The sequence below is a fragment of the Dermacentor variabilis genome, chromosome 4 (assembly GCF_050947875.1).
Source record: "Dermacentor variabilis isolate Ectoservices chromosome 4, ASM5094787v1, whole genome shotgun sequence".
NCBI classification, from domain to species: Eukaryota; Metazoa; Arthropoda; class Arachnida; order Ixodida; family Ixodidae; genus Dermacentor; species Dermacentor variabilis.
This window is the reverse complement of record NC_134571.1, coordinates 218,103,166-218,117,044: the sequence shown is the minus strand read 5'-3', so window position 1 is coordinate 218,117,044 and position 13,879 is coordinate 218,103,166. Positions and strand designations below refer to the sequence as shown.

Below are 13,879 nucleotides of genomic sequence, written 5' to 3'. Positions count from 1 at the left end.
GATCGCGCTCGGCGGCTCGGTTCCTCTGCTCGCGCGCTCCGTGAGCGAGGTAGTTTTTCGTTGTTTTAGTGTCGAGGAGCATGTGTTGACTATGTGACGCTTGCCCACCACAGGAACATGAAATGCTAATTGGCCGACGTGGCCAGTCATTCTAAATAAGAAGATAACAAGGCTAGCATTACAGGTAGACGTACTAGACACGCGAGTAACGCCGATGGGTAGGAGGCTCTCACCAAAAACTTTCTTTAGCTAGTTCTTCAGCTTTTTAACTTTTTTAGTATTTTAGCCAGTGAAAGAGCGCAGCAAGTTGACGAAAAAAGGCGCTGGATTTCTCTCGGCTGTGAGCGTGTTTTGTTCTCAAGCCGGAAAAAGCAACAGGGCCCTTGCAGTACAACACAAAATTTTATTGCAGGGATGGACAAGTATGTGGGCAAAGCCAGCCACTAAGGACAAACAAGTGATGCAGCTTAAGACAAAACACAAAAAAATTAACGCACCATGCAAGGTACAACACACCCTCAGGTAACATGCCTCTCAGCTTAAGGTGCCGCATTCTTTGCCTTTTTCCCTCTGTAGCCTTGTTCTGTACTTGTACTAGAAAATGTAGCCTTGTTAGTGCATAAAACTTCACAACATGGTTTGTTACTTCTGTGCTGTGTTTGTCACAGCCAACTGTAGTTAGCCTGTTCCTTGCCAAAGAAGAAATCAAATCCATCACACGGTTGGCCTTTAGACTATTGACACTGAAGCAATGTGTGAATGAATCCTCTAGCTTCATAATGAATTTCCGAAGCTTCTGAGATGGATATAGCAATCCTCCATTATAAACCTCTTGTGGGAGGCAAGCTTCCTTTGGAAGTTCAGAGCCAGCTGGAAGGAGCAGTGCTCTAGAGCAGTCATGGCACTTTGTTTTGCTGAGCATCTTCCGAGCAACATATCCGGCGACATAGTAGGAAATCCGCGAGTCACTTTTTATTGCAACAGTCGCATCATGATCAGGAAGTAGGTCGCATGATGCAAGCACCTCATGAACTTCGTTCAGGCACCCAATATCCATCAGCTGTTCAAGCTTTCCTTGCATGTTATCTGGCCTTTCACTGATTGCCGAGAGAGAGAGAGAGCAAATGATAAAGGAAAGGTAGGGAGGTTAACCAGGACTGAGCCCGGTTGGCTGCCCTACACTGGGGAAAGGGAAAAGGGGACGGAAAGATTAAAAGAAGAAGAGAAAGTCTACTGGGTATATCGTTCGGTCACTCAGTCCGGATCACAGACGCTGACTCAATCCAGTAGTATTCAAATATCGCAGCAGAGCTTTTGTGGCCTTTTGTAGCTGCGACATGCGAGGCCATGATCCCAAGATCTTCTTCAAGGTGAACGGTGCTCTATCTAGCTGATTGAGAGCTGTGCAGAGGTCATGTCTTTCGTTTTGAAAAGATGGGCAGTAGCACAGTAAATGTTGTATAGTTTCCTCGACACCGCAGGCATTACAGTCGGCGCTGTCAGTCATTCCAATCAAAAGCGTATATGCATTGGTGAATGCGACGCCCAAGTGTAAGCGGCACAGCATTGTTTCCTCATTTCGCAGAAGCTCTGGTAACAGCCGCAGTTGCATAGAGGGGTCAAGGAAATGCAATCGTTCTTGGGTGAATTGAGGTGTATGCCACTTCTCTAATGTCATACGGTGTGCTACCTTGCTTAGGTGTTGGGCTGCGCCAGTCCGCGATAAAGGTACAGAAACAAGGGTTGCTCCTTCATGTGCTTTCCTAGCAGCTTCGTCAGCGAGGTCATTGCCGGAGATACCGCAATGGCCAGACAGCCACTGAAACACAACGTCGTGTCCTTTCACTATCATACGATGGTGCATTTCTCGTGTCTCCGGCACAAGTTGTTCACACGACCCGCGACGAAGAGATAACAGAAGACATTGTAAGGTCGCCTTTGAATCGCAGAATATTGCCCACCGATTAGCGGGTTGGTTGTTAATGTAATCAACGGCACCTCGGAGGGCAACAAGCTCCAATCCGGTCGATGTTGTCATGTGAGAAATCTTGTATCGGACGCTAATTAATCGTGATGGTATAACCACTGCGCCAGTGGAGCTGGTCTGAGTGGAAGAGTCATCCGTATATATGTGGACTTGGTCAAAGTAGAAAGTGTTCAAACAATCCAGAGCTGCTTGCTTCAGGGCCAAGGTAGGCAGGTCAGTCTTCTTTCTTATCCCTGGAACCGTGAGACGCACTTGAGGTTTTTCTAAACACCACAAAGCTGAGGTTGAACGTGCTGAGGGTGTGAAGCCCGATGGTAGACAGGCACGATGGATGCTGACCTCGTTGGAGAAGGACGCCTGTGGTCGTCATTCTGGCAGGCAGGCAAGAGAGCTTGATTGCATACATGAAACATGACGAACATGGGCCCTAAGCGTGTCGGTGCTAATGTAAGTCGTGATCGGATGGTCTCAAGTCATTATAATGGTTCCTGCTGTTGAGGCGCTCCGCGGAAGTCCTAGGCAAACACGTAGTGCCTGTGCTTGCACGCTCTGTAGTTCTTGAAGATTTGACTTGCATGTTTTAGCAAGCACGGGAGAACTATAACATAGCAAATAAAAAGTGCTCGATATAACTGTAGCATGGAGCCCACTGACGATCCCCATGTTTTCCCGGCGATAAACTTGAAGACATGAACAATAGATGTGAGCTTCTTCTTCAAGTGGGCAACATGAGGGCTACAAGAGAGGTCCCGGTCCACAATGACACCCAAAAACCGATGATTTCTCTTGTAGGAGATAGGCTGGCCATTAATGCATACTGGATAACGAGACATTGGTTTTCGTGTAAAAGCGACTAACGTACATTTTTCTGTTGAGATGGTGATGCCTTGTGTGTGAAGATAGTGAGATGCCTGTGTTGCTGCTTTCTGCAACCTTGCGCGAACCTGCCGACGAGTGACCGCTGATGACCAGATGCAGATGTCGGCGGCGTAGATTGAGACACTCACTGTTTCCGGTAGGGATTCGGCCAGCCCAAGAAGCGCGAGGTTGAAAAGAATAGGGCTTAGAACCCCACCTTGGGGAACTCCTCGGCATATGTAGTGGTCGGTAGTCGGACCATCTTCCATACGTACGAACAAGGACCTTTGTGTCAAGTAGTTTCTGATCCATCGATATGCTCGCCCTCCTAGTTCAATTGTCAAAAGTGCGTCTAGAATGGGTTGATGGGAAACGTTGTCATAAGCGCCTTTCACGTCCAGAAAGAGTGCTACTGATAATCGTTTCCAAGATTTTTGCTGTTCTAAAGATGACACTAGATCGATGACACTGTCAATCGATGAACGGCCTCGTCAAAATCCCGCCATAGAATCAGGGTAAATCTTGTGGTGTTCTAGGTACCATTCGAGACGTATGAGGATCATGCGTTCCATGAGTTTTCCAATGCAGCTGGCAAGTGCTATAGGCCAATACGATGCCAGTTCGAGCGGCGACTTTCCTGCTTTTAGTAGCGGTACCAGGCAGCTGCGTTTCCACTCCTGTGGGACGACACCATCTTGTCATGAACTATTAAAAAGGCTGAGGAGTTCTCTTCGTGCTTCTCGGCCTAGGTGGCGCAAAGCAGTATATGTTATGCCATCGGGCCCTGGTGAAGACGAACACCTAGAGAGCGCCATAGCAGGCTCTTCATCAATGGGGGTGACACATTTCCATTGGCGGGGCCTTCGCTAAGCTACAAAATGACAAACAATTCACTGATATCAAGAACTGTGACGGTGTAGGGTGATCATTGTTGCCTGACGTTTGCCTAAGGATACAGAATAAATTTTCTAAGCGATCACGACTCAAACGAGAGGTCACTAGCTACTTGTAATCAAGCTCTTCTGCGAGGTAATCAAGAAGGGACATTGTGCTTGTAAGCGTAACGTGAAGCCCTTCAGCTGTGCCTTGCGTAAGAAAGCCTACTTTCCCTATTTGTGCTTCCCAGGCATCTATGTAGGCTAAGAAATCTTTCACCTCGGGGTGAATTTTTGAACCTTCGTTTGAAGTGCAATTCACGAAGCACAGATGTTTTCTCCAGAGGTCTGTCTGCACGTGGTACCTAACGTTACCACACTTTCAGCCTTTCTTCATCGCTCGGGGCAGCAAAAGTGGAGACTTTCTTGCCCTTGTTTCTGGCGGAGGCGTATCTTGAAGTGCACCCGGGTGCAAAGCAATGCGTTTGGCGGTTTACACGTCTCTCCATTGTTACCTGTGGGCTCAGCATATGTTATGGTTACAATGGGTAAACATAATCAGTGGAAAAAACTGATTGCTAGCAACGCAGCGAGAAAAGGTACAGCAGCACAGACGCGCATGCACCTCGTAGACGTTTGCCAGCCTTGGCCAGCCGAAGACAGGCATCTAAGACGCGACGCGCACGCCACCTGTCAACAGCATGAATGACTACGACACGCGCTTGCATGCACGGCCCGCTGCGAAATTCTCACCTCCCTTCTAGCCACCGTACTGACACTTACGGACGTGGCCTTGTGGAAACACGTCTGCGCTGCTCACATAGCCGTGTTTATATAGCCGCCGTTTGTTTAAAACGAGAGAGCTGTGCAGACATGTTTGTTTTCACTTTCTTTGTGAAGTTACGCAGTATTCTGAGTGTCCAACACTGACGTGCTGGTTCTGGGCGCAGCTAGGTGCCGCTCGCTCATTCGTGCCATGTGTCCTGAATCATCATACTATTCGCCAAGTTGGACTCCGGCGCATCGTACGACGGATCGCATGCAACATCGCACCATATGTCTCGCGCTTTTTTCACATGACACTTCACACCTTTGACAAAAATGGCAACCATTTGTGAACGATAAGACCTTGGCAGAAGTGTGGCTGAACAATAAATTTCTTTCTCACTAAATTGCATCATTTTATGTAATTAATATGCAGTTTTGTAAAAGGTTAGAAAAAGCAAGTATAGCCAAGCAGTCCTGTGAAAATGTATGAAGTGGTGAACAGGTCGCTTGCTAGGTGGCGCCAATGGGTGGCGGCAATGGAAAAGAAACCTGCCATGAGTAACTACTTAAGAGGAAAAAACGAAATCAGAAAGGAAACAATCTATGATAACTCAAAGGGAAGCTCATTACTTTTCGAAGCGAGATCGGGATGCCTTAGAACACGAACATATAAAGTGAGATATGAGAAGGAAGTAGTCAAAGGAAGGAAGTAGTTGCTGCAGTGAAGCTAGGGAAACTATGCAGCATGTTTTATTAGAATGTGAAGACGTTTAACCAGTGGTCATTTTAGGCACCACTGGCCTCCTTGAAGCCCTTGGGTTCAGCGAGAGCAATGGAAAAATAAACATGTCTGCAGTAGGAATTAGTAAGAGGCGATTGGAGGATTGGTGGAAGAAAAGTAGGGAAACGACAAAAAACGGAGATGTACAAAAGCACAGTTCGCAATAGGGGATGAGAAAATTTGGTTGTGGGAGTTCATTGTGTTCTTTTTTTCTTTTTTTATTGTTTAACCTAGGTAGGACATTAGGTAGTATAGCAGCAAGAGCATGGTGGTGCAACCCACCGCCTCGTTCCGAAGGGTACGCTCATAACATACATCCATCCATCCATCATAGTTTTTTTCTTTAACCTAGATAAGACATTAGGCAGTATAAAAGCAAGAGCTTGGTGGCGCAACCCACCGCCCCGTTCCAAAGGGGACGCTCATAACATCCATCCATCCATCCATCGAAAGCGGACAGGGGCACTTGCTCGGGATTTTACAGTATCTCAATATTTTTATCATATTTGTGTTAACTAGGTTTTACTGTGTACTCTTATAGAATGGCTCTGTTGTTCTACCTGTCACTACCATATGGAAGATGCATGAACGATCTGGTATCCCGAGTCCTTGGCCCTTTTAGGAGAGTGCCAATCCAGAGCTCTCACTTCACTACACTCCCATGCATGATATCAGCTCAGTGCAACTTTTTCTTCTAGATAAGGTGCTCTGTGGCCTTAGTTGTTGCCAGTAGATTGCTCTTGCAGATCTTGCAAAGAAAAGTTTTTAGTTTGAATAGCATTCTTGGCATTGTCAGACCAGTGTTCTTTCCAGCTGTCTAGCTATCCACCTATAGCACCAAAAATGTAGGTGATCCCAAAGATTGTGCAGTCTGTAGATGTGGGCCAGTTCCGAAGGTTGTGCAGTCTAAAATGTGGTCCGTTCAAGTGGGCATGTGCCACTCTTCAAAGAACGTCTTTCACGTTAATGAACCTCTGGTGCCAGCTTGTGGATCACTCTATATGTGCCACTGGGTGGAGGTGGTAAAAACTTTAATTCGTCAACAGAAAAGGATTTCTGAGGTTAAATCTGGGCTTCTTGATGGCTTTGTGAGGTGGCCCTGGGTAAGTGCTGTCTTTAAGGTGCCACTGCTGGAAGGTGCCACATGTCCAGAGGGAAGTGCGAGAGAGGAGCCCGGCTGCAATGCACACCTTATATATGATGCGTCTCGGTTATTCACATACTTTGATGTTCATCATAGATGAATTTTGCCTAATTTTGTATTATAGCAAGGATTTCTATTGAACGCAAGTGTGGGATTATTTTGCTATGTTTCACTGCACATGAGTTTCACTCTTTTACCTTCTGCATTTCATGAGTGTCGACACAGTGTAATGCTGCTTCTGTATGCCTTGTGCATCACTTGCGCATGTGTTTGTTACATGCAGAGACACTCGTTCCTGGAAAGCGTGCGCAGTGTGGGCGACTGGGAGGTGCACAGCTGTCAGGGCTGCCAGCGCGATGTGTATGCACAAGCCTCTGATCGGAGCCTGCTGCTCAGTGCCGACCTTGAGGTAAAGTCTCCAAGGCTTCACTTGTTAATGTTGACACAACTGAAGAGCAATGTGCACAGAAAGGGGGCACAGTGCTTGTATCAAGTGCATATATTTAAGGTCATCATCAGTCTCTTTTGTGGGCACTACGGGACAAATGTTTCTCCCAGCAATTTGCAGTTTCCCCTTTACTGCCTGATTCCATCCTGTATGTGGAGATCTCTTAACATCATCAAACCACCTAACCTCACCTAACCTCACTTAAACCCATTTCCACTTCCCTTGGCATACATTTTCTAATAGACTATCTTCTAATAGACTATCAGTGCACTGCCTGACTCGGAGTTAAGATTGGCTCCCACATTTGTCCTAACCCGTAGTGCCACCTTGCTCTCTCTTAATTGTTACATACTGTATTTACTCGAACCTAGGCTGCCCCCAATTCTGAGCTGACCCCCTAGAGTTTGAAGCCAGAAAAAAAAAAAAACATACCTCAAATGTAGACTGAAGAACAAAAAAGTTGGGACAGCATTCACAAAATGAAAACAGCATTTATTGAATAATGAACATGCCAAGCTCATTCTAAATCATCATCGCTGCTAGCTTCGTTGCTATCTTCTTTATCGCTATCATCTTCAAACACCAAATTCCATCCTTTTTGTGGTGCATGCAAAACGCATCTGCCATTGCGCCCTCCAACGACGGGCACTTTTCGCATTGATGCTGAAGTCTCGTCCGGCTTGCGCATTTCACAATTTCTCTGTGGCTAGCACAACTTTTCATTTGAAAGTAACACTATAGTGGCATCGCCTGTTCAGTGCCATTATGATCATGCCACGCTACGCGCCAATACAATAGAATAAAGTACCCGCTCCAATACAACACAGGTCAAAATGGGAACGTTGCTCGTGTGCTTCAGTTGGCTACTGGTTCAGCTACTAGCGGCTGCGGTACTGACTTTTCTAGATGGCACTAGCTATGCACCATATTTATCAATTTCAAAGAAAACTTGGTGCATTTCTTTAAAACCTCGCATCTAAGCCGACTCTAGAGTTTGGTAATGTAGAATCTCGGTGATACGATTACGGCTGATATGAATTTTGCGATGATAGAATTTCTAAGATGTTTTGGCGGATTACGTTACATAGAATATGCTTGCTATGATTTGGGATTACACGAACAATTTCTCAAGCCTTCGTGGATGATGCAAACACGCTAATGACCGGTGCACGCGAGCGGGGCGACGTGGCTGGTCTCGGAGAGTGCAGCTACCATGGCTAATGTGCGGTTGCTGACCCTTTTTTGCACCCACTTCCCTTCACCTCCAGCCTCTGCCGGCCGAGCCGCAGTGGCTACCGGCCCTCCTCTCCACACCCACTTCCCTTCACCTGCACGTCTCCGCCGCCAGTTGTGTAGCGTACATAGTGTGCTCGGCACAGAACCTGACAAGCCTGAGGCACGGCGAGTCACGTGCTTGGCAAGGCTACGGCACCCATTCCCTGGCAGCTCATCGGCATATGCTAGATTTTTTTTTCTACCTATTTTATTGCTACACCAGCATGTTCTTGTTGTTTTTCCTCCCCTTTCTTATTGCTGCACTGCGCTTTTGCACAGGGTGACCCAATCTGAAAGGGAAAGCTGAACTGCCATCGCCATCACAGGCTGAGATGCGTGCTGCTGCATTCATGTGTTTAGTGTTTGCTGCTGTCGCCGCCTTGTGCATTTTGAATAACTGCTACAGCACTGCAATCTGTACTACCCAAACGTGACTGACACAAGTTGAGTGCATGCAGTAAGGCCGAAGCATTGGCTGTTCGCCATGTTGCATGAACGAGAGGTCCTTTCTTTTAAAGAAAAAATTGAAATCCTCAAGAAGGGTGACGAAAACCCTAAGAAGAAACGTGTTAACATGCTGCCTTGTGCTAATTTTGGACTATGCACCGTGCGACATGTTTAACACTGATGAGGCGGACCTATTTTTCAACTTGCAGCCGGAGAAAAGCTTGTGCATGAAGGGCCAGGCTTGCCAGGGTAGCCATAAAAGTAAAAGAGCGACCGTGATTTTTTCAGTGAATCCCGACACCGCAGAGAAAATGCAGCTTACCTTCGTAGGCAAGTGTAAACAGCCGAGGTGCTTCCGATCGGCAGGATGTTTTCCTTGTTTGTACAAGGGGGACAAGAAAGTGTGGATGACCGCAGGTTTTTTCTACGAGTTTCTCACAACCCTGGATCGTAAAATGGCCGCAAAGAACCGAAAGATTTTGCTTTTCATAGACCATTGTTTGGCCCATCCAAAGGAGACAACCTTTACTAACATCACCATAAGGTTCCTGCCTGTTAACACTAAGAGCCATCTGCAGCCGCTGGTGAGGGAATAATTCGGAACGTCAGGCATTACTTCAAAGGAGTTTTAGTAATGCGCCTGCTGGCAAAAATTGATCGCAGAGATGAGAGTTTGCGGATTAGTCTATTCGATGCGTGGCATTTCTTGGCCTTGTCTTGGGACTATGTGGCCTCGGACACAATCGCAGACTGCTTTCGCAAATGTAGATTTGGAACGGGACCAGATGCGGCTCTGATGGGAGATAACCAAGAGCTCGATGAGGACTTGGTAATAGAAGGCTGGGAGAGTCTGGAGACTCAGGCATCCGCTCAAGACTTAGTCACCGCGGACGACAACGTTGCAACCTGTGGGCTAAGGTCCATTGAAGGCTTGCTTGATGAAGTAAATGAAATCGAGACTGACGCTGATGGTGAAGACGCTGACGTGTGTGACCAACCACCGCCATTGACGTCAGAAACCCTTTAAGCTCTCAATGTTCTGCACCGCACCATAAGTGCCGGCAGCATGAGCTATGAAACAGCTGCATGATCTTATGCCTTTCAGGCAGGTCTTGTTAGTGACATTGAGGGCAAGAAAGTGCAAACGAACATTAGACTTTTTCGGTCGTAATTGTTTGTCACTTTAACGTTTGTGTTCGTTTTCATGTTCAGCTTGGCTTGTTTTGGTTCATACAAATTCGGGATGATACGAATATTTCGCTTGCTCCCAAGAAATTTGTATCATCGAGATTCTACTGTATATGATTATTTGAAAAAAAATCTATCGGCCTAGATTCGAATAAATGTAAATGAATAAATGTATTGCTTGGCCCCTAACGTGATGAGCGTTCTTTGTATATGTACATATATATAGTGCCCACCTGCTATGGTCTCAGTAGAGACTGGCAGTATTGCAAATAAATAAATAAGTGCGGTATATCATTTTTCCCACATCACTTGTTTTTCAGCTTCCTTCTGAAGTTTTCAAGTTATCTCTCTCACTTGATGATGTGGGCTGGATGCACTGATTACCTTATTTACGATTGTAAGTCAACTTGAATGTATGTCAACGCCCCCGTGTCACGTGACAGGAAAAAAAAGAAAAGAGCTACCCGAGGGCGCATTCCATAACGAAAATTTATTAGTAGCTGACATAGTCACTGGACTACTCGTCTTCACTAGTGCTGTCATTGTCATCGCTGCTACGGTCCCACAGCACGTCGTCGTCCAGCGAAATTCCACATTTGGCAAACGACCGCACTATGACATATTGTGGAACAGCAGGCCACGCCGAATGCACCCAACCACACACAGCCATCAGCAAGGCTCTTTTGACAGGTCAAGTTGGCATAAGTTCGCGGTCTTCTGCCGCCAGCCACTCGTACTCACGACGGAGCAGGTCCTCAAAGGCAAAGATCCAGGCTTGTTTCATGACGATGTTGCACTTCACTGGCAGGAACCGATCACGCACTTCAGCGACGTACCCTACAAGCTTCGCCTACAGCTCCGGAAGGCGTCCCGACTTCGGCCCGTGGAAAATTATTCGCTTGCCATCACAGGTGAAAATTTTGCTTTGCTGTAGTCACCACTGTCGCACCTACCATTCAGAAACATTGAACTTGCGGCCCGCTACGCAACGATTTGTTTCTTCAGCAGAAAGAATGCCAGCCCTCTTGGACGCTGCTGTGAACGAGGGCCGATTGTTTAGTGGGCCTGGAGCACTCATGATGACTGAGGAAGCATGGGAGTAGCACGTGGCCGGCAGTCGAGTCGAACGAGTCAAACTAAAAGCTACCCTAGAACATATAAGCTACAGGGAAAAAGAAACACATGAGTGGCGTCTGCTCTTCCATGAACTATTGATAGTCCCTGCAAGCGCCGCCGTTCTGGGGGTGCCACTGCAAATGGAACAGCGGCACTTCCATCGACTATCGACACCCCCCATGAGTGTTGCGTGCGCTGTAAAAACCTAAAAAAATGCTGACAAACCCTTCCGAATAGTGAACAAATGCACAGATTAGGCCATAGACTATGGGTAGGGCCATAGAGCAAACATAAAATTGTAACTACGTTGTAGCTCCCCTGATATCTCGTTGGTCTCGCTTTTTTTTTTTTTTTTTTTTTGTGGTGCCACGTTTTGGTTTCGATTGTAAATCGACCCCCCCACTTCAGATTTTCAAATTTTAAAAAATAGGTTGACTTACAATCGTGTAAATATGGTATGCTCTTTCTTTCTTATATGAGGGTTTATCCAGAGATAATGTTCCCAAAGAGCTCCAGCCACACGGGAAGGTGTGAGGTGAAATCGGCCAACACTGCTGCGTGCGGCTGTTCCCCCACTCTCGAATCCCCCCAGCCGTGCTTCGCTGTGCCATTCATTCTTGGCTCAGCAGCCATCCAATATGGAGGTTCCCATTGTTGATCCCGCCAAGTGTGAAATTTGTTTCGTAATTTGCTTTCTGCACGCCAAAGGAACTCCACCCATGGATATTCATCATCAGTTGACATAGGTGTATGGTGACAAGTGTATGTCGAAAAGTCGTATGGCGAAAGTGTATGCGACAAGTGTATGTCGAATGGTGAAAAGTGGTGCAGGGAGTTTAGTGCCGGTCGGAAGGAAGTCCACGTTGAAGAACAGAGTAAAAGACTGGCAGTTTCAGACGCGGTTATCGAGATGGTCCAACACGAAGTGCTTCAAAACAGGAGGATCACCGTCCGTGAACTTGTTGCTCAGATTCCTGGGAGTTCTTATGGTACAGTGGAAAGAGCTTTGACTGAAAAATTTGGGTAGCACAAGTGTTATGCTCGATGGGTACTGCGGCTATTGATATCAGACCACAAGGAGAACTGCCTTGACTGCGCTCGCCAGTTTCTTCAAAAGTGTCAAGAAGATAAGGAAGGATTGTTGGTTTCCATTGTTACGGGAGAAGAAACGTGGGTGTTTCATTTCACTCCCAAAACGAAACAAAAATCCAAACAGTGGCGTCACCCAGAGCCACCTACCGGAAAGAAGTTCATACAAACTCCTTCTGCTGGTAAAGTCATGGCCAGTGTTTTTTGGAACCATAAGGGGATACTGCTGATTGATTTCATGGAATGTGGGACAGCAATCAGCTCGTACAGTTATTGTGTAACACTAAGAAAATTCAAGTGAGCTATCCAGAACCGCTGGGGAGGACCACTGGTAGCCGGTGTAATGATGCTTCACGACAATGCCCGACCTCGCATCTCCCATCAAACCCAGGAACTTTTGACAAACTTTGGGTGGACTGTCATGCCCCACCCACCATACAGTCCAGAGCTCGTGCCTAGTGGTTATCACTTGTTCCCCAAGTTAAAGGAACATGAGTAGCCAACGCTTCTGGAGCTACGATGTAGTCAAAAAGAGCTGAAACGCTTCCTCAACGGGTTGGCAGTGGAGTTCTATGACAGTGGGATACAACAATTTGAGCACCGTCTACAAAAGTACGTAGAAAAAGATGGCGATTATGTAGAAAAATAGAGCAAAGTTTCATCTTTCCAATGATGTAAATTTCTGTGAGAATAAACAATGTTGTCTATTTCTAAAATTGATGGGAACCTTATTTCTGGATCAACTCTCGTATATTGGTAACTGGCTGTTGAAGGTGTGGCACCACCAAGCACAGTTAAGAGCACAGGGTTTTTATTCGTATGTCCTTTCCCTTGATCTATTCCATCGTTTCTAACTCCTCTTCTTCCTCTCTTCAGCCACACCCCACGACTCGCTCATGTCTAAAACCAGCACCTTGCCAGAAGAAAAGTTTGCTGCATATGGGGCCCCCCCAGCAGACAAGTGTCCATGGTCACTTGAAGAGGTGGTCAGATAGAGGTGTTGATAACATGAGCCGGTTTGATCCTTGTGATAGCAACCGTGTCTTCACACCTATTGCGCAGGACTGTGAAATGGTGTCCAGAACGTTCGGTGATGGAGAAAGGACTGTCGTAGCAGGACTGAAAAGAACGATGAGGCATGTCAACACGGACAAAAGCCTTTTAGGATGTTTGTAGGTTTGAGGTTAGCAAAATGTCGTGCTTATTCGTGTGAGCAGAGGTTGGCAAGGGGCGCAAGTTGTGCATGAAAATGTGTAGACACTGGACAAAAGAAGATTGATCTGAAACATTCGGCATAGATATGGGGTTGATGAGGTCACCGGGCAGACGGAGGATGCAGGCATTAAACTTTCCCAGCTATAGAGCAGGTGAGTTCTGGTCGGAGTGCTGACTGAAGTCCGAGCAGCATGTTTGGAAGGTGCGATACCCAGTCCTCCACGTGAGGCTGAGTGGCAAGTGCAGCTTGCAAGTGTCAATGTAGCCTCTCGACGATGCCATTGGGTGCAGGATTGTAAGCACTTGTGCGAATGCACGCACAACCCAGAAGGGATGTTACAGACATGAAAAGTGCTGACTCAAAATGTCTGCCATGATCAGTGGTCACCATTGATGGCACACCAAAATGGCTAATTCAGGTAGACGGAAAAGTATGAGCAACTGTCTTTGCCAATAAGTGCTCAAGGAAGAGGTCCTCAACCCACAACCGGGCAGCAACAACAACATACTCCTAGCCCTCGACGTGGAAAAAGCATTTGATAATATAGCACACGAAACCATCCTAGATGGCCTCGCCGCCATAGGATGCGGAGAGCGAGTATACCATTATACCGTGGCTTTTCTCAGCCACCGCAAAGCCCGCATCAGCATAGCAGGCCTACAATCAGACATATGTGATCCACCGCAG

The 13,879-nt window shown here is 46.8% G+C and overlaps 1 protein-coding gene across 4 annotated transcripts in view; it reads left to right on the top strand.

The window, feature by feature from the left end:
* The window catches only part of LOC142580112 (uncharacterized), a 233,805-nt gene that overhangs the window by 81,778 nt on the left and 138,148 nt on the right, over window positions 1-13,879 (top strand). For all 4 annotated transcript variants that reach the window (XM_075690924.1, XM_075690927.1, XM_075690925.1 and 1 more), the window contains exon 3: window positions 6,697-6,822. In XM_075690924.1, the coding sequence (XP_075547039.1) occupies window positions 6,697-6,822 (126 nt within the window). The remainder of the gene's footprint in view (window positions 1-6,696; window positions 6,823-13,879) is intronic.